Source organism: Mesoplodon mirus (genome assembly GCF_964341445.2).
Source record: "Mesoplodon mirus genome assembly, contig: HAP1_SCAFFOLD_893, whole genome shotgun sequence".
Taxonomy (NCBI): Eukaryota; Metazoa; Chordata; class Mammalia; order Artiodactyla; family Ziphiidae; genus Mesoplodon; species Mesoplodon mirus.
Genome location: NW_028295147.1, coordinates 24,248 through 42,333, shown reverse-complemented (window position 1 = coordinate 42,333; position 18,086 = coordinate 24,248). Strand labels below are relative to the sequence as shown.

General features: G+C 50.7%; 1 protein-coding gene and 1 long non-coding RNA gene across 3 annotated transcripts in view; one reads left to right on the top strand and one right to left on the bottom strand.

Moving 5' to 3' along the window:
* Window positions 1-15,310, top strand: part of LOC309797685 — a 117,552-nt gene extending 102,242 nt beyond the window's left edge. The window contains exons 4-5 of one of the 2 annotated variants that reach the window (XR_014292776.1): window positions 14,289-14,434; window positions 15,262-15,310. This is a non-coding gene — a long non-coding RNA (uncharacterized lncRNA). Of the gene's footprint in view, window positions 1-249; window positions 300-14,288; window positions 14,435-15,261 lie in introns of those variants that run through there. The other variant, XR_014292777.1, reaches the window with a different exon arrangement.
* LOC309797684 (NUT family member 2G-like) lies at window positions 368-2,555 on the bottom strand. The gene is made up of 2 exons (XM_082646133.1): window positions 1,873-2,555; window positions 368-1,353 (listed from the first exon to the last, which is right to left on the bottom strand). The coding sequence occupies exon 2, from the start codon at window positions 1,276-1,278 to the stop codon at window positions 562-564; it is 717 nt and encodes a 238-aa protein (XP_082502259.1). The 5' UTR covers window positions 1,279-1,353; window positions 1,873-2,555; the 3' UTR covers window positions 368-561.
* Window positions 15,311-18,086: the final 2,776 nt, after the last annotated feature.

Sequence of the window (18,086 nt, the reverse complement as noted above, 5' to 3'; positions counted from 1 at the left end):
GGGCTGAAAGGCACAAGAGCAGCTCTGCCTCCCCAGAAGGTCCAGGGATGCAGAAGACGGTACAGATGCCCCAGAAGGGCCCTAGCCAAGCAGGCGTTAGAGAAGGGGCTGATGAGGGGGTCCCTGGGGAAAGTGAGAGCTGTGCGTTCCCAGGGGCAGCCTGAGGAGTCCTTGTCTATGTGGAGGAAAGGTGTGGCCACCTGTAGACCCAGAGCTCCTGTGACCTCCCTCATCCTTCCTTCCTCTCAGGATCGCTCTCTGTGGAGCAGCTCAACACCAACAAGATGACAGTGGCCTGAGAGCATTTCCCATGAAAATGATCTTTGTTCACAATTTACATACATCATTCCAAAGGTCCTGCTCCCACCCACACCTGGCCACACCCACCTCCCCCACCTCCCTAACCCCCCACAATCCCGCTCCCCCTCCCCACCCTGGTGGTCCTGCCCCCCTCCCTTCCCCCCACATCATCCAGGATCAGCACTGGGAGGAGGAGGAGCCCCTAGGCTCCCCAGGGGGCTGCCCTGGGGCCTCGCCCTGGAGGGCCGGCCCAGCTGTTCCCTACTGGCTGCAGTGCTTCTTCCTCCTCTTCCCACGCTTCTTTGTGTCAAACGGGTCACGCTTTCTCTTTCTCAGCTGTGAGGGGCGAGCCAGCCCCAGAGCCAAGGCTGGCCTCCCAGAGACGCCGAGGCCAGCCCCGGGGATGGGCAGCTTCTCAGCAGCGGCTGGGCGTCCACACAGAGCCCGCTTCCTCGACTTGGGAGCGGCTGGTGGAGCTGGGCTGAGGCCTCTTCTCTGAGAGGAGGGGGACTGGGGAGCACTCTGGGCCCCACAACCTCCAGAGGAAGCCAGGACTGAGACATGCTCAGGACTGAGGGACATCCCGAAAGGCACCAGTATATGCTGAGAGTCTATGATGAAGACGCTTTGGAGCACCTCCTCGTTCTCACTGGACCCGTCCCTGGGCACTCGGACCTCCCGAAGAGGAGAGGCCTTTCTGAGAACAGACGCATCCCTGGATCTCAGTAGAGGGCCGGTGCGCCTTTGAGCCTGGGGAGGGGAGAGCCGTACGGGCCGGAATATAGAGAACTCCTGACGTCCTCCAGAGGGAACAAAGACTTTGGGCCTGCACAGGGCAGTGTCTGTTTGGATGAGCCTATGAAGAGCTTCAGAATCAATCTCTGGTGGGCAGGCTTCATCACTGACCCCTAGATGGGGGTCTTGGTCGTGCCTCTGGGCACCTTGGCCGGCGTCGGACTCAGAAGGACTTGAGGCCATTCCGGGTGCACTGTGACTCGGGGCTGCCCGCACACCGTCGTCCTCTTTCAAGGCCAGGAGTCGTTTCTGCACCAGCTGGTAGGAGGGAGGAGGACAGTGACGGCTCCACACACACGTGTGAGAGGAGGAGCACTGGGCAGTGGGACAATGGCCCTGGGGGGGAGGAGGGGACGGGCGACCCCAGGACTCGAATCCAAATACAGACACTGTGGCAGTCCTGCCATCCTCCTGCAACTGATTCCCAGCTTTGTGACCTTCCCTCCCCTCCCGGCTCCCTATCCTCTCCTTCCTTTCACCCTGCACTGCACCCACCCCAGAACGGGCCCTTCCCCATGCCAGGCGTCCCAGGCAGGGGAGGGATGGACAGCGCTATGTGGCCCTCCTGTTCTGGGGCCCTATCTCTCCCCTATTCACTGGGGTCCCTCCGTGCCCTGGTCTTCCTGGGTGTCCCTTGTGTCCCCTGTTCTACTGGGGATCCCTCCCTCCTCTGGCTCCCCTGGGTCATCTGGGTTCCCCGTCCCCTGGATCACCTGGGGTCCCCCTCCCGTGGGGTCCCCTGGCTCCCTGAGTGTCCCTCTCCCTCCCCTGTCTCACTTCTTCGGGGGTGAGCCCTTCCTCCTGCTCCAGCTCCTTCTCTAGGGCCAAGAGATCCAGCTGTGGGTCTGGGGAAAGCAAATCTGCCAGGAATCCAGGGTGAATGACTGCCTCCACCTAGAACAGAAAGAAGAGGCTGTGAGCATCCTTGGCCAGGAGTGGCCTGTGAGACAAGAAGGCCAGGAGGGAAAGTGAAAAGCAGAGACCCACCCCACTCTCCTCCACAAGGCGGGGATGGTCAGCGCGCGCGCACACACACACACACACACACACGCAAACATGCACATACACAGTCACACGCAAAAGAGCACATATACAGAGGCACAAACACAGACACAAAGGCATACACACAGATAGACACAAACATATACACACAAACATCTGCGTAAACCTCCCCTAACACCAGGCTCAGGAACAAGGAGCTGAGCTTAAGTCCCAACGGCCTGAGCAGAACCCAGATCTTGGGTGCTGAGAGTTCCATGCCCTGGCATCTTGCAGACCCCAGTCTCCAGGCCTAGCCTACTTTGGTGACAAAGTCCTCCTGGGAACAGAGCTTGTCGATGTAGCTTAAGAGATCCGGGTCCGAGTAGGTGCCGTCCTCTTCCTGCTGCAGCTCATTTCCGTCCTCTCCCCATTCTGCATCTGAGTCGCCTGTGGCTGAGTGGACGGGCCCCACCAGTGCCTCCATGATGTCCATATATTCCCTCACAGCCTCAGGTGGAATCTCCTCGGGTGCCTTGGGCTCCGGGGGTCGCTGGGACCCGTGTGGCTTCGGGCGGGAGGGCTGGGCCCTGGGGCCGGACATCCTGGGAGCACAGGCTGCGGCAGAGCAGGAGGAAGGGAAGGAAGGTGAGGGGCTCCCGGTCCACCTCCTGACCACCGAGCGCACGCTGGTGAGGGCACTGTTGGGGGACATTGATGTGGGTGTGGGGGGGTCAGGACCACCTGAAGCTTCATGCACAGTTGGAGGGGGGAGGTAAGGGGGCATCTAAGAGAGTCACATGTAAGGAAGTGGGGAACCTCCAATTTTCCAATGGGTGTTCCCATCAAGCCCACTTCTTAGGCAGACTTTGTGTGCAGTCCTTTGACAGGGAGGCGTGAGAGAAGTTACAAAATTGACCAAGTCAATACCCCGTAGTGACAAAGGGCATCTGAGACCCCACCCCCCACCCCCCGCCTCGGTGGCTGTTTTGCTTGAAGGACCAATGCCCCTGTCTTGAAGGAAAATGATCCACATGGGAACAGTGGCCAACCCTGGGCCCCTGTTACCTGTGTGTTCAACTCCAGTGGGAACCTGGGTGGCTGGCTGAAGGCCCATTTTCGGGGCTGGGGGCCCCCGAGGATCCAGCTTCGGTGGGGCTGGAGGAGGCAGGCCCTGCGCGCACTGCATCCACTGCAACTGCTGAACCTGCATCTCCTCCTCGGCCTCAAATTGCATGAACCTGGGGGGTGACGGAGGCACAGGCCACCCTGAGAAAATGGCCTGGGTTCTAGAGCCCAACAAAGGCAGCCAAGAATGAGGGATTGGGAGAGGATGTGCCTTGGGGCTGTCAAGGCCCTGTGAGGTGCTGTCCACAGCAGAGAGCTGCTCTTGGAACTGATACAAGATCTGGGACCCTTCCGGCCTCACCAGCACTGGAGAGCATTCAACAGCATAGAGCCAGGTCGCTGCACTGAACCAGGTCAACGGGACACGTGGCTGACCCAGGGGGCACCCTCCTCATGCCGCCCATCCAGAGCCACATGAAGGGCTGACAGCCGGAGGCTAGAACAGGCATGTGTTCCCCACAGGGGTCCTTGCCCAAATCCAGGACCCTGGGTTGGGCCTGAGAGTTCTGGAACGTAGACCTGGAGACAGGGCTCAGGAGAGGCTGGACGATGTGGATGCTGAGCTTAGAGGACAGGCCTTCCTTTCCTCTGAGAGGTGCTTGTTTGTTTGGTTTTGTTTCTTAAACCAAGGGGATTACCGTGGAGCAAACACTGGAAGGGCCAGAGACCCCTGGGCTGATGACAGCTGGCTTCCCCAGCCTCTTGAGGGATGCCAGGGTACCCACTCAGGCCACTTTTCGTGAGGAGAGGGGGTTCCAAATCTATGTCAGTGGCCGCCAGCCAGCCACCACTAAGGAAGCAGCAGGCTGGCGGGTGGAGCTCTTCCCCCGGCCCAGCCCATATGGCCGGAGTTGGACCCCTACTGGACTCACAGCTTCACCCTGCCCCGTCCTGAGACCTTCATGTGAGGGCAAGGGTAGGTCAAACTCAGGGGAGGGCAGAGCTCGTGGTGGAGGAAGGACAGAAGACCCAAACTGTCAAGGTGAGGGAGGGGTTTCTGGAGGACTGTAGGGCCTCTGGGCTGCGGGCCCCCCGTTCCGAGCGACAGCCCTTCTCCTTTGTCCTCTCTGATGAGCACCCCCACGGCCAGACCCTGCCCTCACCCACTCGCCTCACCCTCCACGCAGCCCCTGGGCCCAGGACGCTGACTCACTTTTGCGCCATCTCGTAGTAGATCATCTGGTCAGAGTTGCTAATGTGCTGCCATTCCTGCACGGCCCTGCACAGTCCCTCCTCCAGTGTCATGGTGGGCTTCAGGCGGGCCAGGGATCGAAGCGCTGGGCTGTAAGCACTCGGGGTCAGTCTCTGTGCCCAGCCCAGCCCCCACCTGCCTGACCCCACCCACCAATGTGGACCACACATCACTCAACACAGCATGACTGAGCAACAGGAGAGTGAGAGGCAGATGTCCGGGAGAGCAGAGACAAGCCTTCCCGGCTACGGCTGTCACCACCTCACACTCCCTCGAGGATGACCATCCACTCCCAGGCTAGAGCTGGGACACTGTGCCTTGGGGAGCTCTTTTCCTCTTCAAGGCTGCCTTTTCATAATAAAAATCACCATCATCAATGAGGCATGGCATGTGCCAGGCAATCCGCTCACACTTCATAGATTAGCCCAAGGAGTCTTCTGCACGGTCCTCTGAATGAAGTGTGATTGTCCCCTTTTTACGAGGGACCGGAGGTTTAGGATGGAAATGCCTGCCAGGCTCACAACTCTAGTGGGAGAGAGCCCATGCCCTTAGGAGAGCTCTCCCATCACCCTGTTCCTAGTGGAATTCTCCACATCAACAAAGTCGAGGCGTGCATGAAGCACTCTCCTGGGCCCCGCGCTCCTCCCCCTTCTCCGAAGTGACCCCCCCCCCCGGCCATGTACACTCAAGTGCTGTATGAAAGGAGACGGCAGCACAGGAGAGTGTGGCATCCACTCCTTGGCTCCTCAACGTACACCACGACCCTCTCTGACTGCAAGTCTTCAGGCGTATTACCAGGAGAATCATGGAAGAGCAAGCTGGCTAGACTCACAGGGGGGTGGGGTCAGTTGAGATAAGGCACATTTCAGTCATGATGTCATGGACTGGCAGGCTCGCCCGTATGACCGACAGTGTGCCTTCTCGTGGCGTGGACATCGCCCTCACACCTCGCTTCCAGTATCCCTAGAAACCTAGCCTGCGAGTCCATCCCCAGTTCCTCTTTATCTAAGAGCTCCGATAAGCTCATGACCCCCTGAGCGTTCACTCACATGAGAAAGCAGGAAAGAGCTTCCGCATCAGGCCTCTGGGGAAGGTGTCTCCAGGCCAGTGGCTTGAGGCGCTGCCACCGTCGGAAGTTACTGTACACGCTCTGGTGGTTAGAGCAGTCCTCCTGCGAGGCATAGGGCTGGTTGGTGTCCAGGCTGCCCTCCCTGGAAGTGCCATGTGGCCATGGCCCAGAGTTCACTGGGCGAATGTTAGGGGCCATCTGGGCAGCTGGTGGTGGAGTTTGAGGAGGAAAGCCTGGGGTCCAGCCTCCCTTGCCAGCCTGAGTAACTCCAACAGCTGGAGCAGTCACAATGGTCTCCATCGCAGGGGTTGCTAAGAATATGGGTGCAGGACATGCAGCACTCCCGCTGAGGACCCCTGGAGCACTCCAGTTGAGGGGGCCCTGAGGAACGATAAAGGTCTGAGTCTGGGGGGCCTGCACTGGCCTCCCTTGTGACCTGACTTGTACAGTGAAGTTGCAAGCCCCAGGGGCACCGGGGCCACAGCCACCATTAGCCACCAAAGGCATCCTGGGGAAAGCTGGCAGCAGCAGGCTGCTGCTGGGAGGGAATGCGGGGGCGATGAGAGGTGGCAGGTGCTGCTCCCAGGGTGGCCAGTGCTGGGCGCCAGGAATGGGTGGAGGAAAGGACACTGCCGTGAAAGTAGACAAGGAGGCACCGGGGTTCACGGTGACATCCGTTCCCAGCAGTGCAGATGCTGTTGAGGCAAAGGAGAGGAGTGAATGGAGGAGGAGAATGGGCAAGTGGGACTGAGGCTTTCTGCGGCATCAGAGTGTAAATCTCCACAGATGAGAGACTCTTGGACAAGGGAAACTGCAGCGTGCAACTGTCTTCAAGTGATTTTCATGCCCTGACCTCCAGTTGAGAATTATTCCACTCGTGACCCCACGCCCATCCACCAAGCTCCCTGACCCCTGCCTGCCGAGAAGAAATTGCCTCAGCAAGCACTCACTTGGAGAGCCTCCCTAAGGCACACCCTGGCACCTAAGCCTCACAGGCTGTCTCCCAAGACCTGGAGCTGTGTGGACATCCGCTCTGTGAGAAATGGCCCTCAGCCGGCGTACTAGCAGGTAGGGGCCTTCTGCAAGGTAAGTTCTAGGCCCCCAAAGGCCCTTTGTGGACAGGCACTGTGTAAAATATTAGGGCCCCACCTCCTCCTCAGTCCTCCTTTTCCTGATGCTCAGTATAAATCCCCTCTTTCTTTCCTAGCCTCACAAAACAAAACAAAATGCTGGAAAATATCTCTAATGGAATCCTGATACAAACCCATGACACTGGCCCAGAAAGCACCTGCATCTCCGAACAACCCACAGCAGATACGTAACATGGGCCAGGTCCTGCCACCCCTTCCCCAGTGCCCAGAGTCACTGTCATCAGTCAGGAGTTCTGTTCCTAGGGGCTTGGGGTGGTCTGAGAAGTAGGCGCGTGTCCCTTAGATTCTGTCATTTCACAGCCAGTGATGGCTGCAGAGGATTAAACAAGGGCCAGGGAATTGTCATGTTACATTGGTCGTGGGAGTATAGACTGCCTGTGGTCCTTCCCCTTCCAGCTCCCAATAACGGAGAGACAATCTGAGATGCAGGCATAAGCCAGATGCCATGGCGATCAAGTTGTCTGAAACACATCCCTGTTCAGGAGAACAAGGTACACACCACGGTGCACCTAACTCACCAGAACAGATGTCATAGGACGTTTAATAGTAACACAGAAGATCATCTTCCTGATCCTGGGCTACACTCCTTCCCCCTTTAAAAGAGGAAGCAGCCTTCATAGACATTCCACCCGAAACAACCCCATTCCACATCTGTTCCCTGTCCATGAAGGAGTGACCTGAAATAGGAACAAACTCTTCCTCTCAAGGCAGCCTGAGGGTCCACCATGAGATACTGGCCAAGATGAAGTAGGTCTGAAGTACTGCCATTCCATAAAAGGAAGAACAATTCAGAGCAACTCAGGAACCTGAGCCCTCTCTTGGCTGAAGTTACTCGTAATGGTTGCCCATCCCCTGTTGAATCCAAGGCAACAGTTACCTGAACTGACAAGTGAGCTCTGGGCTGGGAGGAGTGGACAAGGTGTGGGCTGCGGCAGTTAGAGTAACCCCCTGCCTAGCTCTCGGAGAGGACACTTCACTGCAGGTGTGGCCACACACAGCCCCATTGAATAGTTTTCTCACCAAGACCATCTCTCCCCACGGCCCCCTGAGATACAGTATGCTCCTGTTCAAATCCCTTTGAAAGATATGGTGAGGCAAGCTTCAGGTGCCTCAGGAACACAATACAGCTCTAGGCTTTCCTCATGACCCTCCCTGTGTCACCACCAGGACATCACACACATCCTTACACACACGTTTCAAAGTGGCTTGTCTCCCTTCTAGAAAGAATCAGACTGTCTGCTGCCATCCTTTCTCCATAGCCAGGGCAATTCCTCTTGATCCACCTGCAACGACCCCTCCTCCCCAGGGCAGTCTCAGGTTTCTTCAGGCTCCCCAGTCTCCCCAGGTGAAATGTCCTTGTGCGTCCAGTGCTCTCTTCTCCCTCTACTTCAGTCCAACTAGGTGCCCACAGTTAAGTGTAACGTGTGAACCTGAAGGATGTGAGGATGGCAGGGTCTCTGAGAACACACCTCCAGCCTATAGGCTTACCTCCTATTGAAGCCATCCTGCAGGCTTGGGCACGGACTACTGCTGCCTGGTAGCCTCAATGAGAAAAGTCAAGACCAGGAGCCAGAGAGCGACCTGCTTCAGCAAACGCTCGGGATCCAAGTCAACGAGGGACACGTTTGAAAGTAAACCGGAAAATGCGGGCTGAACCGTTCTGCGGTGGGGGAGGGGCAGAGGGCACGTGGGTCGGGGTGGGGTGGCGTGCGCTGGGGGGACATTCCACGAGGGCTCTGGCAGGTAGGCAAGAACCGGAAGTTCCTTCCACCTCCCACAGTGGCAACACAATTGGCGTGTGCCTCTTTAGGCAGTTTATAAACTGTTGTTTTGATTCACGGCACCGAGGTTGAGCATGACAGTTCCTTCCTTTCACGTCTTTATCCATCAACCTAGGTTTTTTTTTTTTTTTTTTTTTTTTTTTTTTTTTTGCGGTACGCGGGCCTCTCACTGTTGTGGCCTCTCCCGTTGCGGAGCACAGGCTCCGGGCGTGCAGGCTCAGCGGCCATGGCTCACGGTCCCAGCTGCTCCGCGGCATGGGGGATCTTCCCAGACCGGGACACGAACCCGTGTCCCCTGCATCGGCAGGCGGACTCTCAACCACTGCGCCACCAGGGAAGCCCTGGAGCTTTTATAATGAAGGAAAACTTAAATGATTTGCAACCAATAACTTCATACTAGAGGAATGGTGAGGCAAAATATTGTACCCAGGCACTCGAGAAAGGCAGGCTTCCTTGTTGCTTCCTCCCTTTGTTCATTCATTCAACCAATTATTTACAAGATTCTCACTCATAATTCTGATACAGTATTTGAAGGACTCTTCTCAAGGCCACTGATACAAAAACTGCGCTGTGCAAAAATTAGCCAGTCCCAATTCTGCAATCACCTTTGTAATACTTCAAAATCCTACACCCCACAGACAGAGATAATCAAATTAGCCCAAATGTAACTTGGGAAGACCAGTCACAGAAGGGAGTATCTAAAAGTCCTTTGGATCATGATCTCTGACTTCCTGCACAGAAGGTGGGGGCGGGCATTGACTACTGAGAAAAAACATCTCTGGACATGCATCACAAGCCTCAGAAGACAGTTCATCTTCCACTCAATCACGAAACATTAAAGAAACGAAGAGATACCATGTTTGTGTCTTGTGGAGTTTTCAAGTCTGCACTTGGAGGCGCTTAGTGCTGTTACATGGGAGGGGTCTTCAGAGGCATCCTGTTGAGTGAGAAATGCTCTAATCTTGCATTTGACCAGAAAGCGGATCTGATGACTGACGTCTCTTCGGGAAGTATTACAAAGTCAGGGCAGTGAGTCGATCCCGCTACTGTTTTTGTTGTTGTTTTATTGTCAACTGAAATCCTGCAAGATATTATAAAAAAGGAGGGAGGGAAAATAAAATTGTTCCCATACTACCTGTTGAAATTGGCCCAGATGGTCAACCCTTTCTCAAAATTATTTTTTAAAAAACCCCAAAACCGTACAAAGGAAACACCTGTGAACACTGAGAAAAAATATTCTAGTAGAGTAAATGCGTTGGAAAAACTCTAGGAACGGAGTCAGGAGACAGTATCTTAAGAGTGTTTCCCAGGTCTGAAATTCTTTGCTAGCATTGTTCTTTAACGGAAACTGCAGGTGTGCTAGGAAAAAGGACCTACTGTTTTTTGAAAGGCATTAACAAGAACCAAGGAACGGCAGTCCAAAGGGCATGAAAGTACTTGCCCCAATTTGAGGCCACTGTGCTTACAGCGGAGCTCTCCAGAACTCTTTGTAGCTAAGTGCATGGGTTTCACGAGTGCAATATAAAACTCACGAGTGCACATTTCCCAAGAGCTGGTTTTAAGAAGAGACCGTCACGAAGGTTCCCAGCGAGGAGCGTCGCCAGAGAAGTTCCGCAGCTTGCCCGACCCTCCATTTCTGTCCTCTCCTGCAGAGACCTCCTAGGCCCGCGCACCCCGCGCCTGCACGCCCGCGCACGCCTGTGCACGTCCACTGGGGCGGGGCTCTCGGGCACGCGGATCGCCGTCCTTCAACAGCTCCCGGCGTCTGCTGGGGCAGTTTGCTCCGGAAGACAGGAGCGCATGCGCGAGCGCGGAGGGTGGGGCCCCAATGGCTGTCCGGCGGGGGAGGGGCCTGTCATGGCGGCCTGTAGAGTCAATTCTAGGAATCCTGAGGTAAGGGGTACGGGGACTTTTCACCCCTCAGGTGTCACCGCTCTGCACTGTTGTTCACCCTGTGGGTTATTTGTGCCCTTGTCCATGTAAGGAGACTCCCCACAATGTGGATTCACGCCCCCATAGAGCTCGATTCCCTTGAGATGTTTACCCCAGGATTATCGGCACCACTGGGGAGCCGGCTGCATGAAGGGTTCAGTGATTGCGGGGCCTACAGTGGGGGCTAAATAGTGTGTGCGAGCTATTAAACAGGTGCCGTTCTAGTCTGCGCGTTGTGAAGAGTACAAAAGCTAGAGGGAAGTTCTTGCGAGTTGAAAACCCTCATCTGGTTCCGAAGGTGTAGCTCAGGTGATTGGAAAATGAGTGAAGATGGAAGGAACACACTCATCGTTTCACTAGTGTCTTCTTTCTTATCATAAAAACATCAGTCAACACTTATGTTCAAACTGCATTCTTTTGTCGGTGATGCGAGCAACTTTGCTGAATGTGGTAATAAACATGTATTTGTAGTCTGGTGTCAAATCATGATTGATTTGCAAGCATAGATGGGGTCTGTACATACTTAATTGGTTGGTGGGAATCTGATAGGTAGTCAAATGTGTGGGTTGGTTTTGTCCGTGGATATTTGTGTTTGAAGGGAGGTCATGCCTGTGTTTTTGTGAGAGTGTGTAAGAGTGAGTGTTGTATTTGGAGGGTGTTGAGATGTGACGCAGGCATACTCAAGGAGTTGGTGGTTAGGTGTTTGTAATTTGGTGTTTGGGGAATATGTTTACATGTGTTTTTTTCACCCATGAATTTGGGGATTTGTGTGTGTGTAATGGTGGATTTGGAAGGATTATCTGCATATGCGTAAGGGCAATGTCAGGAAAAGTAGTGGTGTATATTACTTTGGGTGTCCAGTCTGTTAATTTTGTATATTTGGGGAATGTAGGCTGATCATTTGTGTATTCAGGGCATGTTGTATGGTTATGGGGTGTTTGTGGGTGTGCATTTTCAGGAGCTGTGTATGTATATTTGGATGTGTAGAGGGCAAGTCTGTGACTATTTTATGGGGCTGGTGGATGTTGAATGTGTAGGTATGTTGTGTTTGTATGATCCTGTATTCTGCAAGATGGCAGAGTTCATTCTGCGTGAGAGGTTGGGAATATGGGGTTATGTATACGCCAGTAGTGTGGTACTGTATGTGTATTTGGAACAAAGGGCGTATAGGGTGACACTATTGCCTATTTGTAGTGTACTGGGTAATTGTGGTTCTATTTGGGACTTGTGGAGAGTTGTGTGTTCAATGAGTTTGTGTGTGTATTCAAGGGGCATGGCCACTTGGAGGAATATTTGCTGAGGCTGTGCATTTGTAATTTTCAGTAGGAGCCTCTTAGGCTTATGTATTTTGGGAAGTGAGTGTATCTGATAGAGAGGTAGGGTTCTATGTTTCTACAGGGAAGATGGACAATTGCATTTGTATGTATTAGAAATATGTGATACGGGTATTTGTTAGTACTTGCATATGTGTGAGCTGGCTCCTGATAGCTAGGGATAATTTGATATATGGAAGTTGTTTCATAAATGGTTTGCTGGACATATTTCCATGTATCTTACTTGTTTATTCTAATCCGTGTGCGTGTCCATCATCAGGTGCATGCATTATCAGAGTTTGTTCATAAGGTATGGAGTTGTTAGGAGTATTCAAAGTGTATTTCTTTGGAGAACGCTAGGGTGTTTATACATGTGTTTGGAAGGAGTAAGAGGTGGTCTGTCTATATATTCAGGGTGAGGGTAGAAATGTATATATACACACACACACACCTATACAGTTTGTATGTTGGAGTAGTGGTGGGGAGCTTGTATTCTGGAGAGGTAGCATAATGTATAGTGTTTGGGAGGGGATCCATATGTTCAGGGGTTAGGAATATTTGCATGTGTGTGTCCATAGGTGTGTGAGAATTGTGTATGTATCTTAGTAAGACTGCAGAGGTTGTCGGTGTTTTTCTGTTTTGAATGTGTCTGAGCATTTGGGGTGTATACTCATGAGTAGTTTGTGGATGTGTGTATTTGTGATTTGTGAGTGTAGCAGGAGGCTTCGAGTCCTCTATGTGTCTATTTCAAAATGTAATGCCTGAAGAATTTAGTGGTGTTGCTTGTATGTGTGTTCTCAGTATTAGTGAGGTGGACTTACATGTACAGTTGACCCAAACATGGGTTTGAACCACACGGGTCCACGTATAGTGGATTTCTTTTTCAGTAACTACTACAGGACTACTACAGGATCCATGGATGCAGAGCCACTGCATGGAGGGTTGGCGCCCTAACCCCCAAGTTGTTCAAGGGTCAGCTGTATTTGATAAGTATAGATTATTTGTGCCTGTGTGTGTTTTTGAGTTCCTGGGGCTTCTGGGGTATGTATTCTGTGGGATGTGAGAGTTTAGTTTGTGTGTTTGGAAACCAGTGGGCTGTGTAGGTTATGTGTGTGTGCAGGAATCCTGCAGTATATGTATTTTAGGGCTGTGGGATTGCATATGGGTCTTTTTTTGGGTTGCACATGAGACAGTTGTGTACTTGGTGACCCTGTGTGCTTAGGTACTCAGTGTGTACATCTGGATGGCATATTGGTTGCACATGTTTGTTTTCAGGCCCATGTTGTGTGTGTATATATAGTTGTGAGAGTGGAATGTGAATATTCAGGGTGAGTAAGGTTTCATCTGTAAAAATTTAGGTAGTAAGAGGTGGTCTGTTTGTGTATTTATTCAGGGTGAGGGTGTGTGTTCAGGATATATATATATATATATATATATATATATATATATATATATACAAACACAAATGTATATGTGGTATCCTTTTGGTTATATATCTGTGGTGGGAGTTGAGAGTTCTCCTTGGGGTGTAAGTGGATTCTGTGCACATATTCACAGGAAAAGTTATGGGATGTGCTGGAACTGGTTCATACTGTCTTGGGAGAGTCAATGGTGCATATCTCTTCCCATCTGTGTGTTTAGTGATGTCAGGTGGGTAGCTTGAAATTGGTCATGCTGGGAATATTTATACCATGTAGATACCATAAGTGAAGTCTTTCCCGCCTTTCTCGGAGAGCTTTTTATCAAGCACTTAGCAGCGTACCACTGATGTGCGTGTTTGGATTGTGTATGAATGAAGCAAGAATATTTGGGCATCGGTGGGTATGTATGGGACACTCATGTGAATTGTGAGTGGGGCTTCTGGGGCTATGGGCCCTTGTATATGTGCATTGACCCTGGTAATTGTGAATCATTGCATTGCTCCTATCAGGTTGGTCTGTTCTTTAGGGCCAGAGAATCCCCATAAATGTTGTTGATTCCCAGTAGAAATCATGCAGATGGATACAGGGGTGTCTGTACCTTAGGCAGGTGGACACTCCTTCAGCATTTGTGTGGTCCTAGCGTCTGGGTCCCTAGAAGGGGGCGCCTGGCGGACAGATGGCCATGCAGAGCAGAACCTTCACAGGTGTGTTGTTGGCATGACAGGCAGCAATCAGAAAGTCATGGGGCTTCCTGGATAGGAGGTCAGGTGACCAAGGGTTCTCCCAGGAAAACCCCCTGAGAATCAGTTGGACAGCTACAGGCATTCCTGGCTCTTCTGTGGCACAGCGGACGTGCAAGGACACCCTCCACATGGGGTCCAGAGCCATGTGTCCCTGAGCCCAACTGCCCCAGGGTGGTGGGAACTGTTGCATATCAGGCTGGTCAACTGTATCACTAGGTCTCAACCAACCTGTCTCATGGAAACCTAAGTCCTCACGGATAGGCAGGACCTCTAGGGATCACTGAGCTGACAAGGACAGAGGTAGGGAGGCTTTGTCACTGAGGGAGAGTTGGGGACTGAGACCTGGAGAGCCTGGGGAGTCCCACTCTGAGGAGATACGGCTCTGATGTTCCCAAACCCTTTAGACATGTTCTCTGTTCTTTTCTGAAGGCTCAAGATGCTTCTAGCAGTGGGAAGCTTATCTCAGTTTCATGTTTCTCTGATAGGATGAACTGACCCTTTTATTCACTCTTCCACATCGAGCTGCAAACCCATCAGAGGGAACCATGTGATCGTTGTAGCCACCAGCTGACCCCACAGCCACCTTGTGCCTCCCTTGGACCCACCCAAGCATTTCTGAGCCTTCTTTATGGTGAGTCTTGTGGCCTTTTCTCCCTCATTGTGACTCCTCCTGCCAATAAAACATGCTGTGAATGTTAACAAAAGGAAACCTGCACTAGAATTGGAGTCTGGAAGGCCCGTAGAGGGAGCTCTCATGCCGTGCCACTCATCATCAATTACCCCAACAGGAAGAGGTCATTTACTGACCCCAAAGAGGAAGTGCAACCACTTTACTACCCCAGCTGGAGGAGGGAAGACTTCCTTCCTGGCCAGCAACAAGAAATAGAAAATAGAAATAGCTAATAGAAAATTCCGCAGTTTAGCCAATGAGACGCCGTTGTCACCTGAAGTTTTACTTTCCTCCAGTGAACTTCCATTTTTTCCCTTGATGATGACTTTCTTTCCTTGTCCCACCCTCCTTACTATACAAGTCTTCTGGGACTTCCCTTGTGGTCCATCAGCCAAGACTCCGCGCTTCCAGTGCACGGGTTTGATCCCTGGTCGGGGAACTAAGATTTCCACATGCCATGTGGCATGGCCAAAAAAAGAGAAAGCCTTCCATGTTGTGTAACCCGTTGGAGTATCTCCCTTTCTATCAGATGAGATACTGCCTGATTCATGAATCGTTTAATAAGGCCAATTTATTCAAAATTCAAAGTAAATCTTCCAATTTACTCAGTTAAATTTTGTTTTTTAATACATTGGGGGCATGCAGAGGTGGCCACTAACAGTTTAATATGTATCCCTCCAGAAATGTTCTGTATAAAAATATGTATGTGCACTTTTCTAAAATCCACTCTTATGATTGCTACTGCTAACAAGATGATTTTATGATTAAATGCTTATCTTTTTAAAAAGAAAAAGGTAAATATATTGGTGGCAGTGATGGGATCTGAAGCAAATTTCTGATTAACATTTGGGACAAGGAGAAACAGGTGTGGTGCCCACAACTCCTTTGAGTTCACTGTCTTTCTTGCCATTCCTGAAGGTTGTTGGTAAGCTCCTCTTGGTTTGAGCTCCATTCTCTTTGCGTTTGTGCTCCCAATCTAACTGGCTTTCCTTTACAGGGCAGGTCAGTTTGGCTGGTAGAGGATTCTCCTTGAGGCCAAACCCCTAGCCTTTCAGATGGAAATTCCCAGGACACAGTAACATCTCTTGGTTATTGCCAGTATATTTTTGAGTGGTAAACCGTAGCCCCTAATTTTGTTCCCTGGATTCCACACTGGGCACTGCTGACAGTGTAGTCTGCACTTGCCCATCTGTTTGGAATCAGCCCCCAGTTTCCATGCTTGGAGCTGTTGGTGGTGGCTATAGTTCTCCATTTTGTTTGGAATCAGTTTGCAGTCCCCCTTCCTTGGGATTTGCCGTTTGGATCTTTTTCCTCAGTCCAAGGATCCCTGGGAATCGGTGGTGGTGCATACCAGGCCTTCTTTTGTCCAGGACATAGTAACATCTCTTTGTTACTGCTGATATATTAAGGCGCAGGTTTTTTGTGTGTTCTTTTGGGTTGACAAAGGCTAGCTAAGGAAATGAGATCCTTTATCGCCAAAGAGTTGAGAATGCCAGCTTCTGGCACACCTGCTTATTTTATATTTAAGAACTATGGTCCTGGAGGTTGTAGATATTTAGAAAGATGGAAAAATTATACTAATATTGATCTAGAATTACAGTGGTCATTGTGGGGCATGTTCCAGTTAGACAAGATTGTACATTTAAGGAAAACACTAGAGAGCAAGGGTTCACAGATTGCACAGGGAGAATGAGATGCCTGCTTTACTTGGTATGTAAAAGTTTACAGACGGTTTCAAGATTCCAAAATAGCTTCGTTGAGAGACTTAGAACAAAAAGCTAATGAAAAATTAAAGAGACAAAAGGTACCTGAAACAAAAGACCATAGGACGGATGTGACTGCAGATTTAACTCCTACTGTCCCCCCCTTTCCTTTTTCACCTGAGTACTCTTGTTTTACTCATTTTCTGTCTGAAATACTTTTCTATTCCAAAAAGAATATTTAACAATTGCCATTTAAAGTAAAACTACCTGAGATTGCAGGTGAGCCCCCTCAGGTGTCCTTTACCCCTTGGTCAAAGACTGAACTGAGAGCTGTAGTCAAAGAATTCTCTAAACCTTGGAGGAACCCCCAACATTTTTTAAAGACTTCAGAGTCACTGTCAGGGCGTATGTCCCCAAACTGCTAGATCTTTATCCACTTGTACACATGTTGGTAGGACTGGGGGAAGCCCCAGAATGGATGTGGGAAGCAAAATGACATAATCCCTAGGATGATATTCAAGATCCTCAACCTAAAAAGGCTTGCAGAATAACAACTAACCTTTTATAAGCTATTCCTAAAATCTTCCCTGCTCACACTTGGTCTATTATTAATTGGCCTAATAATGATTGATGTATTATTCACTTGTACAAACAAAAGAGGGGTGAATCTGTGGAAGACTTTAGAGCCAGTTTGGAAGCTCTCTTTTTACAGCAGTTGGTGTTCCAAGGAATAAAAAGGCCACTCAGCCTGCTTTAACTGCCCTCTTTGTAAGTGGATTATCTTCTGAGATTAGTGGATTGATAAAAGGGCAGAAAAGAGGGTGGGAGGCTATAGGCCTGACTGAACTCGTGACTATAGCTGAGCATTTTGAAAGGACCTTGGAGCAAGATCACAAACAGAAATCCACCAAGCTCATAGCCTTACAGTTACAACAGCTCTAAGGCAAGGGACACAAAATGACACCTGGGCCTCCCCCATTACAACCTCCTAGGGGTCCATGATCAATTTGATGACCCAAAGTTGATGTTTCATTTGTAATCAGTGAGGACACTGGAAAAAGAGGTGTCCTCAAAAGTCCTATGCAAACTCTTCACAATTGCTCTCATATCTGTCTCAAAGGGAGGGCCCCCCGTGACCCTCTCGCCTAGTTGGCAGAACTCCAGAGGTTCTCTGGTAAACTATTACCAGCAATGACCTTAAACAGCCCAGAGGAAAATATAATGAAAAACGGCCAAATTTTAGTTGATACTGGAGCTATGCTTTCTACTTTAAACCCCACTCTCATATTTTACTTTGAAATCTACATTAAACTCTAACCCTAACTGTAAACATAATTACCTAACCGTTCAACACCCTACCCCTAGCCCTAACCAGAGCTGTGCTTTCTACTCTAAATCCCACCCTCAAAGAACAACAGGTCCCTCTGAGTAAAGAGGATGTTTCCATAGTGGGAGTACCTAATACAGTTCAGAGAGAATTTTTTATCTCAACCAAGATTCCTTTCTGCTATGCAGTATAGCCCCAGTTAATCTACTCAGTAGAGATCTCTTTTCTAACTTCAAAGGGCCAGTACATTTTGCCTCCAGTGGAGATCTCACCTTAAAATTTCCTGATCAACGTGAACCTGATCAGTTATGTTCCTTACAATCTGTCCTGGACCTAAAAGCGGAAGTTCAACAAAAGTTCCCTAATTGGATGGAGATGCCTGCAAATTTGGGGGCTACTTCTGACAGTGTTAACATGAGAAGAATAAAAAAATGCAAACCTATAAAGATTCAGATAGATGTAGCTAAGCCTCTCCCTAGGTTTCCTCAACAGCTATTAAAGCCTGCGGTCATACAAGGTCCCATAGCTATTGTAGAAGACCTAATTGCCCAGGAGGTAATCATTCCTGTACTCGTCCCTGCAG